This window comes from Diabrotica undecimpunctata, chromosome 2, assembly GCF_040954645.1.
Source record: "Diabrotica undecimpunctata isolate CICGRU chromosome 2, icDiaUnde3, whole genome shotgun sequence".
Taxonomy (NCBI): domain Eukaryota; kingdom Metazoa; phylum Arthropoda; class Insecta; order Coleoptera; family Chrysomelidae; genus Diabrotica; species Diabrotica undecimpunctata.
This window is the reverse complement of record NC_092804.1, coordinates 71,338,264-71,361,511: the sequence shown is the minus strand read 5'-3', so window position 1 is coordinate 71,361,511 and position 23,248 is coordinate 71,338,264. Positions and strand designations below refer to the sequence as shown.

The 23,248-nt window shown below is 32.7% G+C and overlaps 1 protein-coding gene across 4 annotated transcripts in view; it reads left to right on the top strand.

The window, feature by feature from the left end:
• Window positions 1-23,248, top strand: part of EcR (Ecdysone receptor) — a 995,783-nt gene that overhangs the window by 860,637 nt on the left and 111,898 nt on the right. The window contains exons 1-2 of one of the 4 annotated variants that reach the window (XM_072523098.1): window positions 11,422-11,682; window positions 21,641-22,183. The exons of 2 other annotated variants lie outside the window; for them this stretch is intronic. In XM_072523098.1, coding sequence (XP_072379199.1) covers window positions 21,925-22,183 — 259 coding nt within the window. In that variant the 5' untranslated portion in view covers window positions 11,422-11,682; window positions 21,641-21,924. Of the gene's footprint in view, window positions 1-11,421; window positions 11,683-21,640; window positions 22,184-23,248 lie in introns of those variants that run through there. One more of the 4 variants, XM_072523097.1, reaches the window with a different exon arrangement.

The following is a 23,248-nucleotide window of genomic DNA, read 5'->3' as shown; positions in this document are numbered from 1 at the left end:
AACGCTAATTTTACATAATACTGTTTAGACCGTGACAACAACAAGAAAGCTCAAGGGGTGAAAGAATGGGTGAAAACAGATTGCATAACTTACCAATAAATCCAATATGGATACCAATAAATCTTGGGAAACGAGGGAGACATAAGAAGACATGGAAAGATGAGTTAACTCAAACAAGGAGTGCTAGAGATCTGAGAAAGAGCCTATGAAATAATAGAAACCAGTGGAAGTTAACGTTATTAAACGCTTTGAAACCGGAAAAATTGAAACGTATTTAATAGGAAGAGTTTGTCGTTTTAAATTCATATATACGCCATTCTATTGAGTTTTTCTTAACTTTAACTTTTTCTTTTTGCCATCATTTTTATTATATAACCTATATCACTATAATGTTGACATACATTTTACAGTAACTTTTAAACCTAACAATGCACAAACTAAAATTTCCTCATACAGACCCATCTCACTCACTAATTCATTGCACTCACTATTCAATGGATATTAGAAGAAAATCACCTCCTGGTTAATGAGCAGAGTGGATTTCGACAAAATCGAACTACTACTGATAATCTCATTGATTTAGTGTCTGAAAAACAGGAACTATTGCAGTGTTCATAGATATTACAAAATAATTTGATACAGCATGGCGTTACGATATTATCAGATCACTACACACATTTCCATATTAGAGGTAATATCATTAATTTCATTTTTTGTTTTCTTAAAAAACGCATTTTTCAAGTAAGAAGAGTCAACCACTACACATCTTCAATGAGATATCAAGCAAATGGTACACCTCATGGGTATGTAGTAAGTGCAACGCTGTTTTTAATTGCCATAAATAATATTATACCATCAAACTCTAGCTTGGTTCGTGGTAGATTATATTCAGATTATCCAGTGTTAGTATATTCAAGAAAAAATATCTTCTCAGTTCAGCGTCACTTACAAACCGCACTTCAAGAACTCGAAAAATGTTCAAAGAAAACAGGATTTCAGTGTTCAGTCAGCAAATCAAAGTGTATATTATTTTCAAAAAAACTTGACCTGATTAAACCGCAACTAAAATTATATAACCAAATACTGAACTACGCTGACGACATTAGCTTTTTAGGAATGATTTTCGATACGAAACTTATAATATGGAAAAAACATATATTAAAAAAACATACCAAAATGGAATCAATCTTATGAAAACTATTTAATAAAACTATAGAGTGGACTATAACTGCTTAATCCGTGTTTATAAAAACCGAATTTAGGTTTCATAGTATGCATCTGCCAAAGAATCCTTATTACACTACCTTGAAGTCATTCAAACTACGGCATTAAGAATATCCACAGGAGTATTTTGGACCAGCCCAATAGAAAGATTGCGAGCAGAAACTGGATAGCCACCACTTAAATATAGAAGGGTGCACGTAATTCTCACATATGATTTGCCGCTAATTCTAATCCGAACAATCGAACTAGAAATAACATAATTACAGATCGATTTCAAAACTTATATACTGAAAATAGGAACGTGAAAGCACCATTCTACGAAAGAGTTAGGTAAACTCTCATGGCTTTACAAATTCCGATACCAAATACCTATTCCAGCTTCATAAGCATTCCTTAATCCAACACACCCTAAATATATGTAAAAAGAACGATACTTCCTACTCTTTAATAAAAAATACTTTTATCAACAAACTTATAAAATTTTCTAATTTCTGTCACGTATACACAGACGCTTCTAAAACATCTACTGGAGTTATGGCAGCCGTCGTTACTCCAAATATTACATTTAATTATAAACTAGCTTTCTTAAGCTGTATACATACTAGCGAGCTATATGCCATAAATCAAGCTCTCACTCATGTTAACTCAAGCAATTTATCCAATGCTCTTATAATTACCGTATCCCTCAGTTCCATCAATACTACTAACCAACTTTACACATTCGATTTCTCTCTATTTTAAAATGAACTAGCTACCATACAAAACACCAACCACACTGTACAATTTCTATGGGTTCCTTAACAAATTGGCCTTTAAGGAAATGAAGAAGCGGATCCCATAGCCCAACAAGCAAGAAACAGTGAAACCGATAGTGAAGTGAGAAATGTAATGCTAAATGATTTCAAATCATTTGTTAAAGTAAAGGTCAAAAATTTGTGGCAAAACCAGTGGGACAGTTTGTCTTCAAAACTTTGCGAAGTGAAAACATCTGTAAACCCATAGAAATATCTAATTCTCAACAGAGCTTATCAAGTCGTTGTTAGTCGATTTCGTGTAGGACATACCTGCTTACCCACGGGCACATAATCGGTTACACTAATCCCACTTTATGTGAAAACTGTAATGTTCCAGTCAGAGTTAAGCATGTTCTTGTAGAGTGTCCAAGATACCAGTTGCAGAGGCAGACTCATTCAGTTCTTATTTATATGAAAATGATCTCATGTATTTATATGCGACTATGTAAAATACAAAAATGATAAAACTATATCTACATTTTCCTGTACATTCTAACTACAAAAACAATATTTTTAAATCATTAATATTATCTTTTATTAGCACAAGTCACTTGGACGTTTCCTCGCCCATGCTCTTCTCATCAATTAGTTATTTGCTTCTAGTCATTTTTAGTTTTTTTAATCCTTGCCTGATAACCAAAGCTAAGTTCGGCAAAAACATGGCTTGATCTATGATATATACCAAATAGTTACCATGTGGGGATAGTATAATGATTTTTTCCCTGGATTTTCCTCATGATTTACAATGGAATCACTAACGAAAGAATTTGACTGTCAATTGGCTGGGCTTGTATTTTTTTAAACGAATCACAGTCTACGATTTTTCTGACGGGTATTCTGAAGACTTCCAAGTCTATCTTCCAATAAAGTCGTCCCAGGATCGCACATCAAAAATATTGACAATTTAATTTTAAAGTCATCTACTGTAAAATGTATAATATATGTCTGGATTGACAATATGAAGAAGGCAGATAAAATTAAATTAATAAAAGATTTTTCTTTATTAAATACCAAGTAACAAAACAATTTTTTTTTAATTTGTATTTTGAGAACGATTTCATAAATGGAAATCGAAACGTCAAAAATATAGTATTTTGAAATTTTGGTTAATTCCCAATAAAAATAGTAAATAATATTAAAATGCCACACCAAAATAGCTTTAGAACTACACAACTTGATCGTTACAAAAATTTAATAATTTTGACAGATATCTTTCATTGTAGATTTTAGTATGAATGGCTTTATCTGTGTTGACTGCTACATAGAGCCTAGAATCACCATCGTCCAAAATGGCATATAACGACATTATTATATCTTCAATCCTTTTAGGTCGTGGCAATTTTACGCGCGTTTACGACTTCTACGATAATGTTATATTGAATTTTGTATTTTTCCACTTGAAAGCTTCATATGAATTTATGTATCTTCGAGCTAACTTACTCTAGCAAATTAAATCAACCAGTAATTGTCCTACTCAGTACGTACAGTGTTCTACTTTTTGGTAAATTTAAACTTTATTTATTGGTCTACATTCAGTTATTGTTCTATAAATGGTCATAGAATATACCTCTTGGCCACAAAAAGTTGTAACATTTTTGGTTTAGGTATCGTAACTGTCCAACGAAGCGATACATATTCTTAGGAATTTCTAACTTATAAGCTATTACAGCACAAATTATCCAACCGCTGACAAATTTTAACATAAATTCGAATTTAAAGAAACATCGTAAATATTATATATACTTCTGAAGAATCTACTCTACTTATAGTCTAGGCGGGATCTGTTTTGGATTGGACATTTTCCATAGGAAGCTATTTTTTTGCTGGAATCCCTTCAGGATGTGCCCAATATCGATAATCACGATATGCGCCAGTCGAAAACCCTGTGCTAAATTTTTTATTTAACAAAATCTGAAAACAATTGAAAATTTCTCATTTTTTTGCTCCTATTTTCGTTTATAATTCGGAAAATATTGATCCTAGAGAAAAAATTATAAGTAGTTAAAAGTTTCGTTATTCAATTTTACACAATATTTCGTTAGCTAGAACTTGAAAATTTAATGTTTATTGTTAAAAAATAGCAATAATTGGAAAAAAAGTACAAAAAAATGAAGTTAATCCTTTAAATGTTTTCGACTTTCTAATCTTGACTTCCAAGCTCCATATTCCGCCTAAAAAAACCTTTTAATATGTTTAAAACGTGTGCTAAATTTTGTTAAGATCGGTCAAATAGGTTTTGCATAATAATTTTGCAACCCAGCCTACTGGAAAAAAATCGCAGATTTTCAAATTTATAGTAGGCCCTAAATAAGGCCCTCAGGTAGTTGCATATTTTTTTACATATAAAGGAAGGCTCACACTTTCAAACGCTTTTTGTAAAATTCAAATCGGTTCACTAGGAGAGCCTAGAAAATTTTTTAAAGTTTTAAACATTTTTTAGGCTTATAAACAAATTGAATAACTTTACGAGCTTTAACATATCAATTTCAAAATTTATACACTTAAAAAACATTAAAAGACGCTTCTTAAAAAAAAAGATACATTCGGCTTACTGGTTGCCGAGATATTGAAGGTCAAAGTTGGCATACATTTGCCGTGTAACCATAAGTGATAGAGGGCTCGTTTTTAAACAAATACCCTCGTCTTGTTTAGTACTTTTTATATGTAAAGTTTTACGTAATGCGCTTTATGGCAACATCCATAAAAAAGACAAATAAAAAACCGTTTTCGCGTAAAATGTCGCTCGGAATGCATGAGAGGTGGTGGTGGGGGACCAGGTGGTGGTGGGGGACCAGGTGGTGGAATATCTCGGCAACCAGTAAGCAAATGTATCATTATTTTTTTTTAAAGAAGCATCTTTTAATGTTCTTTAAGTGTAAAAATTTTGAAATTGATATGTTTAAAGCTCGTAAAGTTATTCAACTTGTTTATAAGCCTAAAAAATGTTTAAAACTTTAAAAAATTTTCTAGGCTCTCCTAGTAAACCGATTTGAATTTTACAAAAAACGTTTGAAAGTTTGAGCCTTTCTTTATATTTAAAAAAATATGCAACTGTCTGAGAGCCTTATTTAGGGCCTACTATAAATTTGAAAATTTGCGATTTTTTTCCAGTAGGCTGGATTGCAAAATTATTATGCAAAACCTATCCGACCGATCTTAACAAAATTTAGCACACGTTTTAAAAATATTAAAAAGTTTTTCTAGGCGGAATATGGAGATTGTAAGTCAAGCTTAGAAAGTCGAAAACATTTAAAGGATTAACTTAATTTTTTTGTACTTTTTTTCCAATTATTGCTATTTTTTCAACAATAAACATTAAATTTTCAATTTCTAGCTAAAGAAATATTGTGTAAAATTGAATAACGAAACTTTTAACTTCTTATAGTTTTTTCTCTATGATCAATATTTTCCGAATTATAAACGAAAATAGGAGCAAAAAAATGAGAAATTTTTAATTGTTTTCAGATTTTGTTAAATAAAAAATTAAGCACAGGATTTGCGACTGACGCATATCGTGATTATCGATATGGAGCACATCCTGAAGGGATTCCAGCAAAAAAATAGCTTCCTATGGAAAATGTCCATTATGGTCTGAATTTCTACAGATCCCGTCTAGTCTATTAGGCTAGTGTTTCGTATATATAGGTATATGTACACTTCTAAGAATTCCTTTTACTACTGTTAAATTTTTTATTAGTATCATTTGATCGTGCTGTATAGCTTACTGCAATGTACAGATAATATTTTTTTACAGTATTTTTGTTTGGGAATGTTTAGCATTAAACAATAAAAAACCTGGTGCATATCTTATATTTTACATAAGAAAGAACCAATAAACAGTTGAGAAATCATCTTATGTATTTTTTTAGTTATTCCATGTTTCTTATGCTGGAATCGTTTTCAACTTTCTACTCGCAATAAGAGGTTTGTCTTTTTAGTTTTGTATAAAGTCGCTTAGAGGGAGCCACCAATAAAACCTTCCGACACAAATGTAGCATCAACCTTTTGTTGACATAAATCAAGAGTTTCATTGAGATTCAAGTCGTGTAGATACAGTGAATTTTTGATATTAGCAAATCGGTCGAAAAATGATCTTAGGAACACACCAGTCAACTATTTCCCGCTGGTGTTGCGAATTTCAACGTGGCCGCTCCAGTCTCAGCGAAGAATCCAGGCCAGGTCCACCCAAAACAGCAGTGACACAGCAAAACATTGATGCGGTTCGTCAGCTAATTAAGGATGACCATCGTGTAACATACCGGGAGATAGAGGCATCTTTGGGCATTTCAAAGACCTCGATCCAAAAGATCCTACATTAAGAACTGAGTGTTACGAAGTTGGTTTCCCTTTGAATTCCTCATTTGGTTACAGAAGAGAAAAGGCGATTAGCGTTAATTGGTGTCGAGAAACATTGGAACAAAAGAAGGTTTAACAATTGAAGCTTAAAAAACGTTTATACTATTGTTAGTGACGATTAATCTTGAAATTACTCCTACGAAGCGGAAAATAAACGCGAATCCGTTGTGTGGGTGTTTCACGATGAGGAAAAACCAACAAATGTGATCCGTTCTCGAAGTGTGTCAAAGAAAATAGTCGCAACTTGTGTGTCAAAATCTGGTCATGTGGCAACAATTGCTTTAGAAGATCGAAGAATTATTTCTGATTGGTATATAACCGTATGTATACTAGAAGTTATCGCGAAACTTCGACAAAGCAACACACAACTGCGGATCATCCTACATGAGGACAATGCAAGTGGTCACACTGCCCAAAAGATAATAGGGTTTTTGGAGCTTCAAAACATCGAATTGTTAAACCATCCATCGGATAGCCCCGACCCCGTCCCAACGACTTCTTCACGTTCCCAAAGATCAAGAATTCAATGCGTGGGCAGTGATTCCAATCGCCAGAAGAAGCCATGGATGTCTTTAAAAAGCGATTTTGCAGGTGTCAATTGAAGACTGGAATAACTGTTTTACCAATTGGTTTGAACGTACGCACAAGTGTATCGATCTTGGTGGGACATATTTTAAAAAGCAATAAAGTACTTTAAGTCTATATATTGTCTCTATGGCTATCTGCAAAACTAAAAATACAACCCTCGTATATTCATGAGAACGGTCGCTATTAGTTTTAATATTTATTTACGTGCATTCGCTTTGCCTATGCGGAGTCCGCCTTTTAAATTAGATAAGCTAAGATAGATAGAATAAGCTTCTATCTTGATCATATCAATATTGGTCCCGTTTACCAACATGTCTCGTTTAAGCGTTTCTTACGATGTCTTTCCCTCCTATGGAACTTACAACTCAGAACTCTTCATATGAAGTGGTCGCCATTTCGGTGTTGAACGTGCCCTAACCATCTAAGCTATGTTCTTTCATTTTGTTATCAATCTTCCCCTAATAAATACATTCTTAATTGTTTTATTTTTGCCACTCTACTTATCTATTTAAGCATCATTGTAGTATGCATTCCTTGTTTTTTTTTTTTGGCTGCCTAACTCATTTACTTATCGTTGTCTTCTGTTATAGATTTTGACAAGAGTTATGACCTTGTAAATAACACGTAAACTTGTGTACTGCATCGGCATGATTCATAGCTCTTGTCAAAATCCATTACCTCTAGTTTGTAAAATTTTACTTTTAGTTTGATTGGATTCTTTTTATCACACATCATAACACTCGCTTTTTTTCCACCCAGATTCCTTTATTTTTATTTATTCAAATCATAACAAAAAATGACTACTTAAGTACTGAGACCTACTTTCACATTTAATTTATTAATATCTTTCACACGTGTCCAAACACTAGTTCTTTATATTGTTGTTCATTATTCATATATCTCATAATCTTCACACAGGCACCTTGATATTCTGCCTTATTAAGTTCTAACCACATAACCTTTCGAGATCTGTCTGTCAAACTATCTATCACGTATCCGTCTATCAATTGCTCTTCTATATTTCCATGTTGTGATTGCTGTTTTCCACTTTCATAACTCTATTATTAGGCTTCATAATATCAAACAAAGGAACAACAGAGGAAAATATAAAAAATAGACTAGGACAAACAAGAGACTGCATACGAAAACTGAACCCGGTACTATGGAATAAGAACATCAGCATGAAAACAAAGAAAAAAAATATAATACCATGACAAGAAGTATCCTCACTTATGGGTGTGAAAATTGGACAATAAATACGAAAACCAAAAACAAAATAAGAACAACAGAGATGGAATTCCTAAGGAGAAGCTGCAGAGTAACAAGAAGAGATAGAATAAATAACATGGAGATTAAGAGGAGAATGGGAATGCACTCCGACATAATAGACTACATCGAACAGAAGAGGTTAACCTGGTACAGACATGTCAGAAGAGCAGACCAAAATCGGTGGATAAATAGAATAACAGAGTGGAGCCCGACAGGAAGAAGAAAGAGAGGCAGACCCCGAAGATCTTTCAGAGATGAAGTGGACGAAGCAATGAGTAGAAGAAACCTACAGGAAGGGGACTGGCTAAACAGGAAAAATTGGAGAAAACGGTTGAGTGAAGGAATACAGTGAAAACTGTGGAAATCCTTGTATATATATATATATATATATATATATATATATATATATATATATATATATATATATAACTCTATTAGACAAACATGGTAGCCTTCTTGTCCCTGTATCTCCTAACGCTGTTCACAGTTCCCCAGGAATACCATCTGGCCCAATTTACCATTGTTTGTTGTTTTTCATGCTTGGACAACTTTATTGTTTTGTTATTTTAATCAACATTTCTGTTACTGTCTCCTTTAGTTGTCTATACTATAGTATCATAAAACGTACGCTTTAATATGAGTCTGTTTTCTATCACTCTTATTCATTTTTTGTATATTAACATCACCACAAAAAATTCTTAATATTCTTTTCCACGCTATACTGATACCGAGCGAGCATCAACAAAAGAATTATATATTTCGAAGTCTATAAACTTCAGCCGGCTTTCTCTGTTATTTTATTTTACATATTTTAAATAGTTCAACCATTGTGTCCGTTAATTGATTTAAGCGTCAAGAGATTTTATAATAAAAATACTTTAAATGTTACTCAGATGGTAGTGCATTAAATTATAAGACACAATTTATTTCATCTCCACAAAGTAGGTATTCAGAAACAGGTTAAAAATAAAACCATTCTAACAAGTGATAGTCATGAAGAACTTGTGACTCCTTTCACAGGCGCAGTTCATACTTATTTTTAAAGGAACAAGAAATCGATACAGCATAAACAATAATCGGAAATCATATTAAGTTACACACGTTAGAGTGTTGGTATATTACTAACGTTGCATATCTGTCACGTAATCACTAGCTACCCCCTCTTATTTAAGTATATAACTTAATATTATATATTTCAGGAGCCAGACAAAATTAGTCTAAAATAGACTAATTCATGACAAGAAAAGAGAATATACGTGAATGTAAGGATTGCAAGGTAATAGTTAGTGAGACTGTGAGCCAACAACATATGTTGCTTGTGTTGGATATGAAGTTAAAAAGCGAAACGAAATCAACCACCAGCAAAAATCAAATGGTAGGTATTAAAAGAAGAGAAAAAAGGTTTAGTCAGACCAAAAATTGTAGAAAATTGAGCTAACATGAAAGGAAATTCTAATACAATTTGTATTGGTATTATTAGAGCTACTACTATTGAAATAGAAATCAAGAAATCTCAGGATAGAAGTTTGAGAATAAAGAAACCTGGTGGAAGATAGGCAAGAAAATAGGTCGGACACAGATCTTTAAAACTATATGGTACCCAAAATAGAACCAAAGTAGCAGTAGTAAAATTAGGTGTATCTGGAACGTAAAGTTAGTTGTATTCGGAACGAAAATTAAAAAAATACTGCAGTTGGGTTAACGAAGACAGTAATAGCAATGATCACCAAAATAACAAAGGAGGGAGTTGCTCAAGCACTTTAAAAAATAAATAAAGATAAAGCCATTAGACCAGAACAAATCAGTTTGGATTTATGGTAGGCAGATCAATAATAGATGCAATTTTCGTATTAAGGCATCTGATGGAAAGATACAGGAATAAACAAACACTCAAATAGTATTCATTGGTCATGTGCGTGTAGCGGAAGTTATAATACTTAGGTGAATGAGTGGAGTGACAAAAAGGATAAAATTAAGACTGAGCATATTACGGAAAATCTGGTGGTTTCACTAATTGATGCCAAAATGAGAGAGCATAGATTAAATTTGTTCCATACGAAGAATCGCTGATCTGTTAGTTCCTGGAAGGAATAGGAGGGGATGGCCAAAGCAGACCTGGGAGGAGAGGAGACGGATGTTTATTATTTAATGGTTAATTCGGCAATTAATCCGAAGCAGAAAAATACTAAAAAATTGTCTAATTGTGTTGGTATTGTTAGTAATATGATCTCTATTATAAAGCACATATTATTTTTGAACGTTATTAATAAAACATGTAGATAAAAAGGTATTTGATCATTAACATATGGTAATTCAGGTTTACAAAAAAATGTTTACCTAAAACAATCTTTGAATTAATAATGATTTCACGGTAACCGTTTCACAATCCATTGCTAAACCGCTCTTATTATATATTTCTGCCATTTTTTCTTACTAGAATGAAATTTTACTTAATTTTTCCAAGATCATCATGTTATTTTGAAATTGGTTGTTCGGTACGTGTAATACATCTTTTAGTATCCGTTCAGTCAACTGGGTAATGCATGTCACGTCTGTCGTTACATTTACATAATATTATAACCCAGGATATATTTTATTTTGATAATTCATAGTTACATCATAAACTGTATCAAAACCTAATTTTTAATTCGGTTCCCCAAAGAATTTTATTATGCTGTCTTTTTTTACTATTTTTGATCATAGAAGGTAGAATCCATACTTTACGCCATAAAAAATATAACTTTAGTTTAATTTTGATTGCTGCAAATTTGTCCAAATGATCTTTCTTTAAAAGGAGTTTGCAAAAATGCATACAAGGAAGTTATTTTTACGCCTAAATGTATTTTTAACAAACCCCATATTTAGTACATTATATTATAAAAATTAAAATACAAAAATATTTTGAATGATTTTTTTAAACGCATATTTTTCATACGCTCCCGTATAAATTCAATCGCTACAAACGAATGCACATCTTTCCCCCGAGCACGCCTATGCCACCACAACAAAATCAGAGAGCGTAATCGATAGACAGAGAAAACACCAAGATGGCCGTGACAGTGGAACAAACAGCGAGAATCGAGAGCTCGCTGACGGCCAGGTACATACCTTTAGGAATTTTCGGGTTGGTGGGGGGTAGGGGCCGAGGAAGGGGAACAAGGTAACAACCTGTTATGACGTCACGGCGAGTGAAGTACCCCCACCATCGCTATTTCGTCCGATACACCGACATTAGTGCCAGTGTTGTGGATGAAGAGTGAAGTTGGAGACCTAGTTTTACGTGCACGTGGTTACGTGGTTCACTTTTTACTGTGGCGTTACCCTTTTTACGTAGACGAATTGGAGTGTGTTGTGTGGTTCGCGCTACCTTTTTACGCGGTGATACCGATGAGCGATACAGTCGGCAACCCTTTAGGTCTTTGGAGTAATGTTTATGAGATTATTGAGGCCGGTAAGGAAACTTACCAATACATATTAATTTTTAATTTATAGAAACGTTTAGGCAATTAATTTTATGACAGATTTATGTTTTAAATCCAAAACTGTTCAATGACATTGTTTACATTAACTTTCTATTTTAATATTATTAGTAAATATATTATGGAAAGTATATTTACCCAATATTCGTCATCAAAATAAATATTATTGGCAAAGTATCAATCTATATAATTTATAATTTTAGAAGTAAAAGTATTCTGACGAAAATATAAAGCATACAAACAAAATAAAAATATTGATTGCTATTCCATGTGTTTAGATTGCAGTTTGATAATTTTTTTTTAAATAAATTGAATATTTTTATTGAAACGCCTTTCATGAATGCTAGAATTGATTTTTTCGTTCTTCTGGTTTTTAGTAGTATATAGAGGCATGCTAGACGTCATCTAATAGCTATAATTTCACGTATTAGCTTTTAACTGTTGTAATTTTACATTAGTTGGTCAGGTCACAATAAAAAATATTGTATGAAGGAGAATTCCAATACGTCTAATCTTAGATATCTTTTGTTAGGTCTATTATTTATCAAATTTTTATTTTTGCTTATATTTGAATAATTTTGTTCCATTGAGATTTTGTGCTGTATATTTACAGATCATACTTTTATTGTTTTGCTGCTTGTAGTACTGTCATTGATCCTTTTGTGTAGCTTGTCAGTTCAATACTTCTTCTGCTACAACTAATACTACGACAGTAGGTTGTAGTATTACTGCAAATTGGCGCAATTGTACTCGGATCAGTTCTTTATCTAACAGACCATTCGTTTGAATACATATTTCGACAGATAACGCTAATATATTGCTAATAATTTCGTAATATTTAAGTAGGTCAACTTTGTATGTGTAACGTTTACATTTTTGGACGAATGTGACTAATATTTCAATATAAAATTAGTTTAACTTTTCTTGTTTTGCTCTTATCTGTGTAATTTAATTATCGTGGATTTCTAACGTTCCTCGAGTTTCTGCAATTTAGTCTTAACCCATTTTCACTTTCTAATATATTCTTCTTTTCCTAAAAGAAGAATAAGACCCTAAAAATTAGATGGACTTACATTTTTAACAACATACCTCACTTAGTATTTTGAGTTAAGTTGTTTTAATAGTTATTTTATTCTGCAAGTTCGAAAATGTTCTGCCAGAGTAATGTTGTTTACTAATGTCAAATGTCAACTTTGGAAATTTATTTGGTTTGGCGTTGACTCATTGCTCGCGAATTGTATTTATTTTCATGTTGACTAATATTATGCAACCCCGTACACTTTCTTCATGATATTCCATTTTATCATTAATTTCGGTTTGAGCAATTTAAAAATTTTTACGAGCAAAATCCAGTATTTACATATATATTTAACAACAATATAAATTATATGTCTACAGAAATAGCAATAATGTGTGAAGTAAAAAGAAAAGAAAAAAGACGAGATACAAAACAGTAAAACCATGCGAAAGCATGCACAATGCAAACATTATCTTCAAAATAGTTTAAATATACAGCTGATGTACATAATATCGCATAAAATTTATAACCCTTACGAAGATGGAACAATTGTTACACCAAATCAAAACATTGACAAACCTAAGACCAGACTGTATTAAAATTTAATGACCTACTTAGTTAAAAGATAAGCACAAGTAAGAAAGTATAGAGAATACTGCAAAAATATAAGAACCACGAATAAAATTACTAGGAACAGAGCAATCGCAAATTACTCTAGTTCTCCGAATATTAGAAAGTATCTGGACTTATTTTTCCCGATTTTTAATACATTTTTATTTATAACAATCTAAGGCAAAAGTAACACATAAAGTACATTCTACCCATAAAAACTATTGGTATGTCACTTACATCAAGGGCGCTCAAAAAACTCAATGCGATGGCACATCTCAAAAGTAACGAGGAATAGATTTGGTCAATGTTCCTGAAAAGATCATTTTACTGCTTATACTATATCTAAGCTAGTAGATTTGCAAGAACATCATTTGGCAATAATTCCGGAGCCATCAACTTGACCAGGTCTTAGTCTCATTGACAATGTGTAGGGATTAATGAAATTTGAAGTAGGAGAAGCATAGCAACGAAATAAACAAACTTGGATCCGTTTTACAGGCATGACCACCATTACCCAACATTATGTCAGACCTAGTTTCAGCTGTACCTAGACTGTTAGATATGAATTTAGTAATAAATAAAGGGCGTTCGAGCTGTAACAAGTAATGAATTTAAATACACAAAAATTATAAGTGTGCTTTATGTTTCCGAATACTTTCTATACGTACTATATAAATTTGAAAATTGTTTCATCCGTAAAACAAGTAATTTTTTATCGTCGTAATGCTTATTTAACATATTCACTAAAACTTTTCAAAAAACACAAGTAAGTATGTCTGTGGATGTACTCCATAAAGACCTTACACAATACTTTTTCTTCAAACATTAAATCTTCACTATCTATGACGTTATTTATAATAAAGTTCCTTTGATGATAAAATTAAAAATAATATCAAAAAACAACATTCTTATTATTTTAATGTTGTTTACTTCATTTGAGATAGTCAAATCTAATCAGCAAGATTTAAATCTGAATATCCTAATGACTGAATCACCATTACTTGCCTAACAAATGTTTCTATAAATAAGTGTCATTAAACGCCTGTATTTTTCCCAAGATTTTATTAAATAAATAATTATGCATACAAGTTGTGTCCATAAGAATTAATTGTTTGACGTAGCTTAGATATTTCTAAAACAGTAAAATAAAAAGTTGGATACAATAAATGTAACAATTAATAATTATTTGCTAATACTCGATTTAGCGCAAATGCGGAGTTATTTCATATAACTGCTGCCGAAAGTAATCGTTTTAATTAAATTAAGTTTAAGTTGGATTCAATGTGAGTGGTCGCGTAACCTCCCTTCTAATTGACCTAAGAGGTATATTATTGTAGCTCATTCCTAGGCTAAAGTTTTGCTTTCTACCCAGGCTTTTTAACAAACTCTATTCTGGCATTTGGTGACACTTCTACGAAGGCGTAGGAAGGGCTTGAGTTATCCAACCCTGAGCAGTTGCACAGAAAGTGTTCCTCCATCTCGTCTTCAGTTTGTTAAAATCTGCAGCCCGCACTTTCTGTGAGTCTCATTTTATTTATATGCCCCTTGAAGCAACAGTGTCCCCTAAGACCCCTTGTTTGCGTACCAGTGGTTACGTTTCCTCCATTCTCCCAGTTCGATATAGTTCTTTTGGCTGTAAGTACTTCTTGCTAAACAGTACATGTAACAGATGACTACGACCAGTGGAGAAGTATCATTGATCAGCCTATCCGACAGCTGCTGAAGCGCAATGATGAATCACAACAGACTTCCAAGATGTTAATGATGATGATGATGGCTTCTTGCTTTTCCAACGACAGGTTGTAGGCCTATGAATAGCTCTTTTGCCCCTACCTTGACAAGTAGGTCCGCTTTTTCGTTCCCTTCAATACCAGTATGTCCAGGTACCCAGAGTAAACTTACTTTAACGATCAGAATCAGATTCTGAAGACAGTTCCAAACTAACTCGGAGTCGATTCGATTCCATTTCCTTTGATATCGTTAAATACTCGATATAATTTTAATAGATCTGTCCCTGCAATTCATGCATAAATATAGCATAAAGCATAAATTTGGAAGGTGTGGAGTGATTACGTATGATTTCAGTAAGGCTTAGCCTTGGTTTCCCTCCCTATACACAGCTCCTTCATTGATTTGAGAGTCGTCTGTATACCAGCATTGATCTGCCATTATGAGGTTCGCTTTATTCATTGGATCTGGTACCATTTCCATCTCTGAGTGATTTTTTATTATCTCTACAGATTTGATCCCAGCATCCCTTCACCCTGCGTCCTGGTATCTTATCCGCCTCCTGTATGCTCTAACCGTCGCCTCCTTCTTTATACATATATGTAATGGAGAGACGTTGTTAAAAGTTATTGAGCTTAAATAGGTAAATAATTGATGATTCGCATTGTCACCAATATATTTATTTACGGAATCGATATGCTACCTTAGTAAGGCTAGACAAAAATAAATTAGTAAATACCTTTTTTCAAAATGACTACAAATGTGAATCTATTGGAAAATACCCAATTCACATAAATGTAGTACGTAATATTTTTCTAATTTCTTCTCCTATTCATTCCTTGAGTTGTTGTCAGGGCGTGACAACAACTGTGTCAGATGGACGACTTAATAAGGTTATGTGACGCCGCTGATACAAATTTTTTCTGTAATACAACAGCTTGGAATTGTATTGCACTCTTCTTGCCCAGTATTTTTCTTGGCAGTCAACTCGTTGTATAGCGTTAACTTAGATGTTTTTGCTGACATAACCCCCAAAATTACTGCTACTAAGTCCTTCATATTTGCTGCTTTCTGGTATAATAAAGATATATAAAGATAAATATTTAAATTCAATAAAAACAAGAAAATTAGGATATCTCGGACATATTATACGTGGAGAGAAATACACCTTGCTCCAACTGATTATGCAGGGAAAGATCCAAGGAAAGAGAAGCATAGGGAGGCGTAGAATGTCATGGCTGCGCAACCTGAGACAGTGGTACGGATGTACATCAAATGAACTTTTCAGAGCAGCCGTCTCAAAAGTCCGAATAGCTATGATGATTGCCGACCTCCGCCGCGGAGATGGCACTTGAAGAAGAAGAAGGTATAATAAATTTTCATTTTCTCAAAACAAATCATCGGTTCATACAGTCAGTTTTCCAATTATAATACGTATAATGAATTTTCTTAAACTTCCACGAAAATTCACTACTAATTTGTCTCTAATGCATCAATTCTTTTGCTTATCATTATCGATAGGTGAAGTCAGGCTTTAGGTAACACGATTTATGAATACAACTTTCTAGGATCTTCGTAAAAATGCACTAATTTAATCTGATTCGAACTTACAAATGCCTTAACCAAATCATCAATTTCCTGCAGTTGTTCTTCGAATTCTTGTCTCTCATTTGAACTGAACCGCTTCTGACAACAGTTCAATTTTGCGTTGAAACTGTTCCTAATTAAGTCGTTATAGGTAAATTTGAGCTTCGTTGTAGTAAAGTCGAAATTCAGCACTTCTGAATACCAAATTTTATAAAACTTTTCAAACATACAAAAATTATCAAAGAATTGATTATAGTTTTCTGTTTTCTTTTCTTATTTTACTTTTATTTTTAAAGATTTTTTTACAGAAACTTTTCCATTAAAACGTTAGAAGAATTAGCTTAGGTAGTTTCATATACATTTTAGAACCAATTTAAATTTTACTTTGTTTATTTCGGTGTTTCTGGCCTATTCGATGTATTTTTTCGATATAATTCTGGGCTCTTTTGTCAAGCGAGACTTTGCCAGCGATGTTGTGCAAGCCAGGACTATTCTATCATTGGCACTAGTTACATAATCAGCTATCCACCTATCTAATCAGCCAACAACATCCGTATTTGGACATATGAATTATGTTGTGTATTACTATTACCATAGAAACTGTGGTAATTGTGATCAAAGTACCATAGTTACTGACATAATACTGATGATGAAACAATACTGATCCCACAACAAGCAGTTTTTAGACCCAATAAAAACTGTACACCACAAATTGTTAATCTGACTCAGTTCATTGAAGATGGTTTCGAGAGAGAACATATCACTGTAGTTGCCTTGGTAGACTTGACTGAAGCATGTAACATAGTGCAACACAATACCCTTCTACATAAAATGTATCAAATTACAAGGGATGCCATCTTTAGAGACATGGTTAGCACCCTTTTGCAGAATCGTAGTTACTATGTAGAGTTCCAGGAAAGAAGTCGCTGGAGATCTTAAAACAATGGGTTTCCGCAAGGAAGGGTCCTGCCTACAATACTTTTTACCATCTATAACAATGACTTATCTCAATCCTTAAAAAATAAACTTATACGCAGATAATCTGGCATTGGTGGTACAGGCGAAGGACTTTGGAGCTTTAGAACAATCCCTTAGCATACCGCTTGGTAAATTTACAAAATACTATTAAGAAAACTACTTAAATATCATCCCAACTAAAACTCAGTTATTAGCTTCCCATCTAAAAAGTAGAGAGGCCCAAAGAAATCTGAGAGTTGCAAATACTTGGGAGTTATCCTGTACCGTACTCTCACATACAAATAGTTAGCTACAAATAGATAGCTAAGTTAGTTAATATGGTCAAGATTAAAGTAGATTTTGTTAAGGATGAGAGAATTAAAGATTTAACAACGCAAATGCAAGCTATTATGAGTAGTACAAATAGATCAACTTCGAATTTGCTGTCTCCAAAGGCCAGGTTTTTTAAAAATTTATTTTATATTTTGATTTTAAAAATGTTTACGTCATATATATCAATATACAAGGATAAAGTAGCTGCCCGTTACATCATACGAAAGCTTACTGGAAGTAAATGGGGAGCCAATCAGTCAGTGCTGAGAACCTTAGCCCTGGCCGTATGTTACTCTGCAACGGAATATGCTAAACATGAAAGTTTGGAAGAGCTTAAATAGATTTAGAAGCGAAGTGGGCAATATTTATAGAATGGCACAAAACAGTATGGTAAGAATATCTCGAGACAAATCGCCAATAGGTCCAAGAAGTATTACGCGAATGCGGAGAACAAGAAACCATCCAACATTTATACAACTGTCCACAATGCCTTCTTCTTCTTTACGTGCCATCGCTGCGCCGAAGGTTGGCAATCATCATGGCTATTCTGATCTTAGATACTGCCGCTCTGAATAGTTCGATTGATGTGCATCTGTACCATTCCCTCAAGTTACGCAACCATGAGGTTCTTCTGCTTCCTACACTTCTCTTGCCCTGGATTTTCCATTGTATAATTAATTGAAGTATGTTGTATCTTTCATTACGCATATCATGCCCCAGGAATTGCAGCGTTGCCCCAGGAATTGCAGCGTTCCTGCCACAATGCCTGGCGACCTGTAAATTGGAACAGTGAAGGAAAATGCCAATAACGTCTCTCAGTTTTAGTCAGATAAAACTTAATATATTTAATTTTTATCGAATTATTGCGTAACGGGAATTGCACCTAACTTAATCAGAACAATTGAAGACATTTACATAGAAAACACAATTAAAGCACGTGTAAATGTGGAATTTACGGAACCCATTAAAGATGCAGTGGTATCAGACAAGGTGAATTCACTAAGCCCACATAAGAAAAGGATATAAAATGGGAAATACAAGGTGAAAATCCTGTGTTATGCACTCGATGCTGCTCTGGTAGCGGAAAATGAAGACAATCTCCAGAGTTCTTGCATCGTTTTAACACAAAAGGGAAAAGCCCGAATACGACAATAGCAACTGGAACAACAAAATTCATGACCACCTGTAAAGAACCAATACGAGATAAAGTGGCAGTTAACGAGAAAGTGATAAAAGAAACAATGATATTTAATTATCTAGAGATAGAGATGTCAAGCTCGAACAACAAAAAAATGAATAAGACTCCAAGTTGCAGAAGCTAATAAAGTAGCAGGCTGTGTAAATATTATATGGAAAAATAAACATCTCAGATATAGATATGAGAACTAGGGAGTCCAAGACAAAATACGCCATATTATGAAGTACACTGCAGAAACAAGGCCTAACACAAGTAGAACAAAAGGAATAATGGAAACAACAGGGATGAAAGTACTATCGATAAAACTTTACACCATAGAGAAAGAAATGAAGACATTCGAAGACAATGTAAAATAGTTTTAGTTAACAATTACAAAAAAGAAGAATAGAATAGAATGAACATATTTATAGAATGGCACAAAACAGTATGGTAAGAATATCTCGAGACAAATCGCCAATAGGTCCAAGAAGTATTCGAAGGCCTAATGGCTAATGCCTAACACTTAAATAACTGTTTAGAAGATACCGAAGTTAAACAGACAGTTTGTCTATTAAAAATAATGAAGATATTTAAATTCTTAGGTTTTTGTTATTATACACCATACCAGAATGTTTGTGTGTGTCTTATTTATATATGTATGTAATTAATTTATTATTTATTTTATTAATTTATTAATTTATTAATTATATAATTTATTTATTTATTATTAATTAATAGTTAATAGTGCTCCATCTTTAGCGAAAATTTCTAAAGTTTCTATAGTTTCTGTAGATTTTGCCACTTTTTTGATTTTTCGCTCTGTTAGAAGCAAGCTCTAATAATGCCAAGTATTCAAGTTTTCTAAAATAAATAAAACTATTTGCCAAACACTTCAAATAAATTGTACTAAACAAACAACATATGTTAAGCATACTTTGGGTTATATAAATTAATAAACATATAAATGTTTCTAACGATACAAGGAACGATAGCGTTTGTTCCTTATGTTTCTTTCAAGAACTGACGCTACTGACCATAGAAACATTTTAACAAGTCATTGACTTGAAATGTGTTCAACAATACTAACATAAATTGTGAACAGGTGAAAATTAAAGGTTTTCGCATACACAAACACTTACTGCTAATTTTTATACAGTTGGTAGACGAATAGAAAACTAAAATTTTCGTTAAATGTTAGTATATTTCATTATTACATAACATAACAAAAACTAAACTTCTTATGTAGAAATAACAGTAGAAAGAGTTGGTCTCCCAATTAACAGTAATAAAACTAACTTTATTTTGATCGCTTTTAACCGAAAAACCGGAAACAATGAACAAACCGAGACTTTTAATGATTACAACTTGAAATCATCTGTTAGTTTTATTTCGTCTCCACTTCTCGAACAATCGATCTGTTGCTTCAACTCCAATAAATGATGGGTTCTGACACCCCTACCATAACCAAATTTTTTAATGTGATTTTTGTGGGGTCCAATGTACAGTCTTTTTTATGAGTTTTTGAAAGAAATATTTTAACAAATGGAAATAGCGTAAAGGAAAATTGTGTGACGTTTATAACGTTACATGTAATAAGAATAAAAATGGAGGTCGGTGCTCTTAATTGGGATTTAAGCGCAGTAAAAAAATAGCAAAGTTTGGGGAAAGGAGTCTCAGGTGCCAAAAAGAACGCATAAAAATGATGCGAATGTTTTTATGTACATATAATGATCAATGGATTTCAGTGATTTGTATACTTAGTGGAGGGATTACTGTTTTTGCAGCATTGAGATAATTTTTGCAATTTAATCTGACCTTACAAAACTTTTACTACTCTATTAAAACGTTTATATATCCAACATTTTATTGAACAAACGTAACAAAAAATGGGAAAAATATTTTCTGTTTTACGAAATGTTACGTATCTGATCTAATTAAATTTACCTCTGTAGTGCCCAATGTAACTAGAAAAATGTTTTATAGCAAATTTCAGTCGTCACGTAATATGTAATATTTATGTCGCTGTTATTAAGACACTAAAACCAAACTGTGTTTAATATATGATATTTCGTAGATTTACTGGCCGAGGAAAGATGCTTTGATTTATTTGGAGCGTCCACAAACTCTAGCGCTCCGGTATTCGTAACATTCGAACTATTGAGCATATATTTATGAAGTACTAATTACTCACGAGTTTGGTTTAATAAAATACCAGTGCCTGTAACGAGTTACTTTGAGGGGTTACGAAAAATATGTTCATAAATTTCATTAAAGCAAAAAGATTAGAATAGCAATTTTGATCATTAAAATTCACTAGTATACTCAAAAAGGCAAGACACTTGCGACTGAAATAAAACTTGTAGGTCGTGGGCTGATTGGTGTCATACAATCGAGTAATTTTTATTTTTGGTGACTAGATTTTCTATTAATGTAACTGTAAAAAGAGGTAAAAAAAGTTAAGTCAGATATTTTTATTATTAAGTACTATAAATATATTATTTTGTATTCTTCTTCCTAGGTAAAATCAACGAAATTCTGACGCAAAGGAACGCGTCTTCTACCGATATAGTACCTTAAGAAAACGTTTTGTGTGATAACATAATGAACTTTAGTATCGTCATAAGTACATCATAAAATTGTGATAATAAGTGACTTATCATTTTTTTATACATATGGATAATGACTGTTGTTTTAAACACTCGATTTAGTTTTTAATTTCTCGTTAATAACTTTGCGAAAACGGAAACTCTAGTGTTTCTCGGTAAAAAGGGATATCCCTCTATTATACAGGGTAATCCCTTAATGATGAAACGTAGATGGTCGGGTGTGCAAGCCATAAGAGTACCATCTTCGGAAGAAAGTAGCTCAGAAGTTACCTCGTCAACGTTAGTAATGTCTCCTGCAAATTCCCTAGCGTCTACAGACATTGGCGATGTCGATCTCGAATTTTTCGATCTGGATCTGAATCATCAAGGACATAGGAATCTCATTTTACAGAACGGGTACGGGATTGCAATCGCTGGACATACGCTGGCTAAAAGTGATACGAGTTCAATGTCAGGTAAGATATTATCAACAACTTTTCTTTCATGGCACACTTAACGGTTGAAAAGCTACACATCTTCTTGGTAAAATGTTTGGAATAAAATAATAAACACCAAGTATGTAAACATGCAAATAGTATATAACAGACAACACGATTCAAATGATAAATATGTTGATTAATGTACCTTGGAAAAAGATTATGTTAACAACTTATTTTTAAATACTTCAAATAATGCCTACTTGTAGATAAAATATGTTAATATTTTTAAAACCGTACATGGATACACTAAATAATAATTTTTGATTATACCATTTTTGAAAAAATACTCGTCTGTATTATGGCTTCAAGAAAAACAATATATAACTTATTTCATAAAAAACTCTAATTAGCTCCAATTTACCAATTAATTTTATTTCTTTACAAGTATAATGTCAATATAGTTTTCTCAGCAATCTATATCTTTGACCGTAAAGGGGTTTGTAGTACAAGGGTAAGTAATGCTGTGTTATTTCAGCCATTATTTTAGCATCATTTGTCATATGTAAATTATATCAGGATGACCTTATCTTACTTAAAGTGGCCAATTATCTGTGTAACGCTTTTGTGATACATTTCAGCACTTTTCCTTCTAGTAGAATAAGAATAACATCATACCTGATGCTACTTTCAAAGATGCGTATGTCTATTTTTCATCCATGGCATTTATTAGATGTCGATGGGAATAGACTTATATTAAGAAAGGATAAATACTTATTTTTCAGTACATACTTCTCTTCTGGACAAGATTATGTTGTAAAGATTAGTGAATTCGCAAATAATGATTTGTTTCCTATTGGTAGTCCCACTTTATGTATTTATTCGACAGTTTTAAGATACACGTCGAAATTTAAGTCTCCTTAATATACTTTGATGTAGCTGTCTCATGCATGTGACATTTCTGAGTGGAAGTGTAAAAAAATTTCAGTACCACTCCAAAACTCAACCAATTTTTTTTTTGCCATTGCCATTATCATAAAGAACTTAGATATTTTTTGTTAACTTTTTTCTCCATTGTGTGTAGTTGTAAATCAAAATAATATT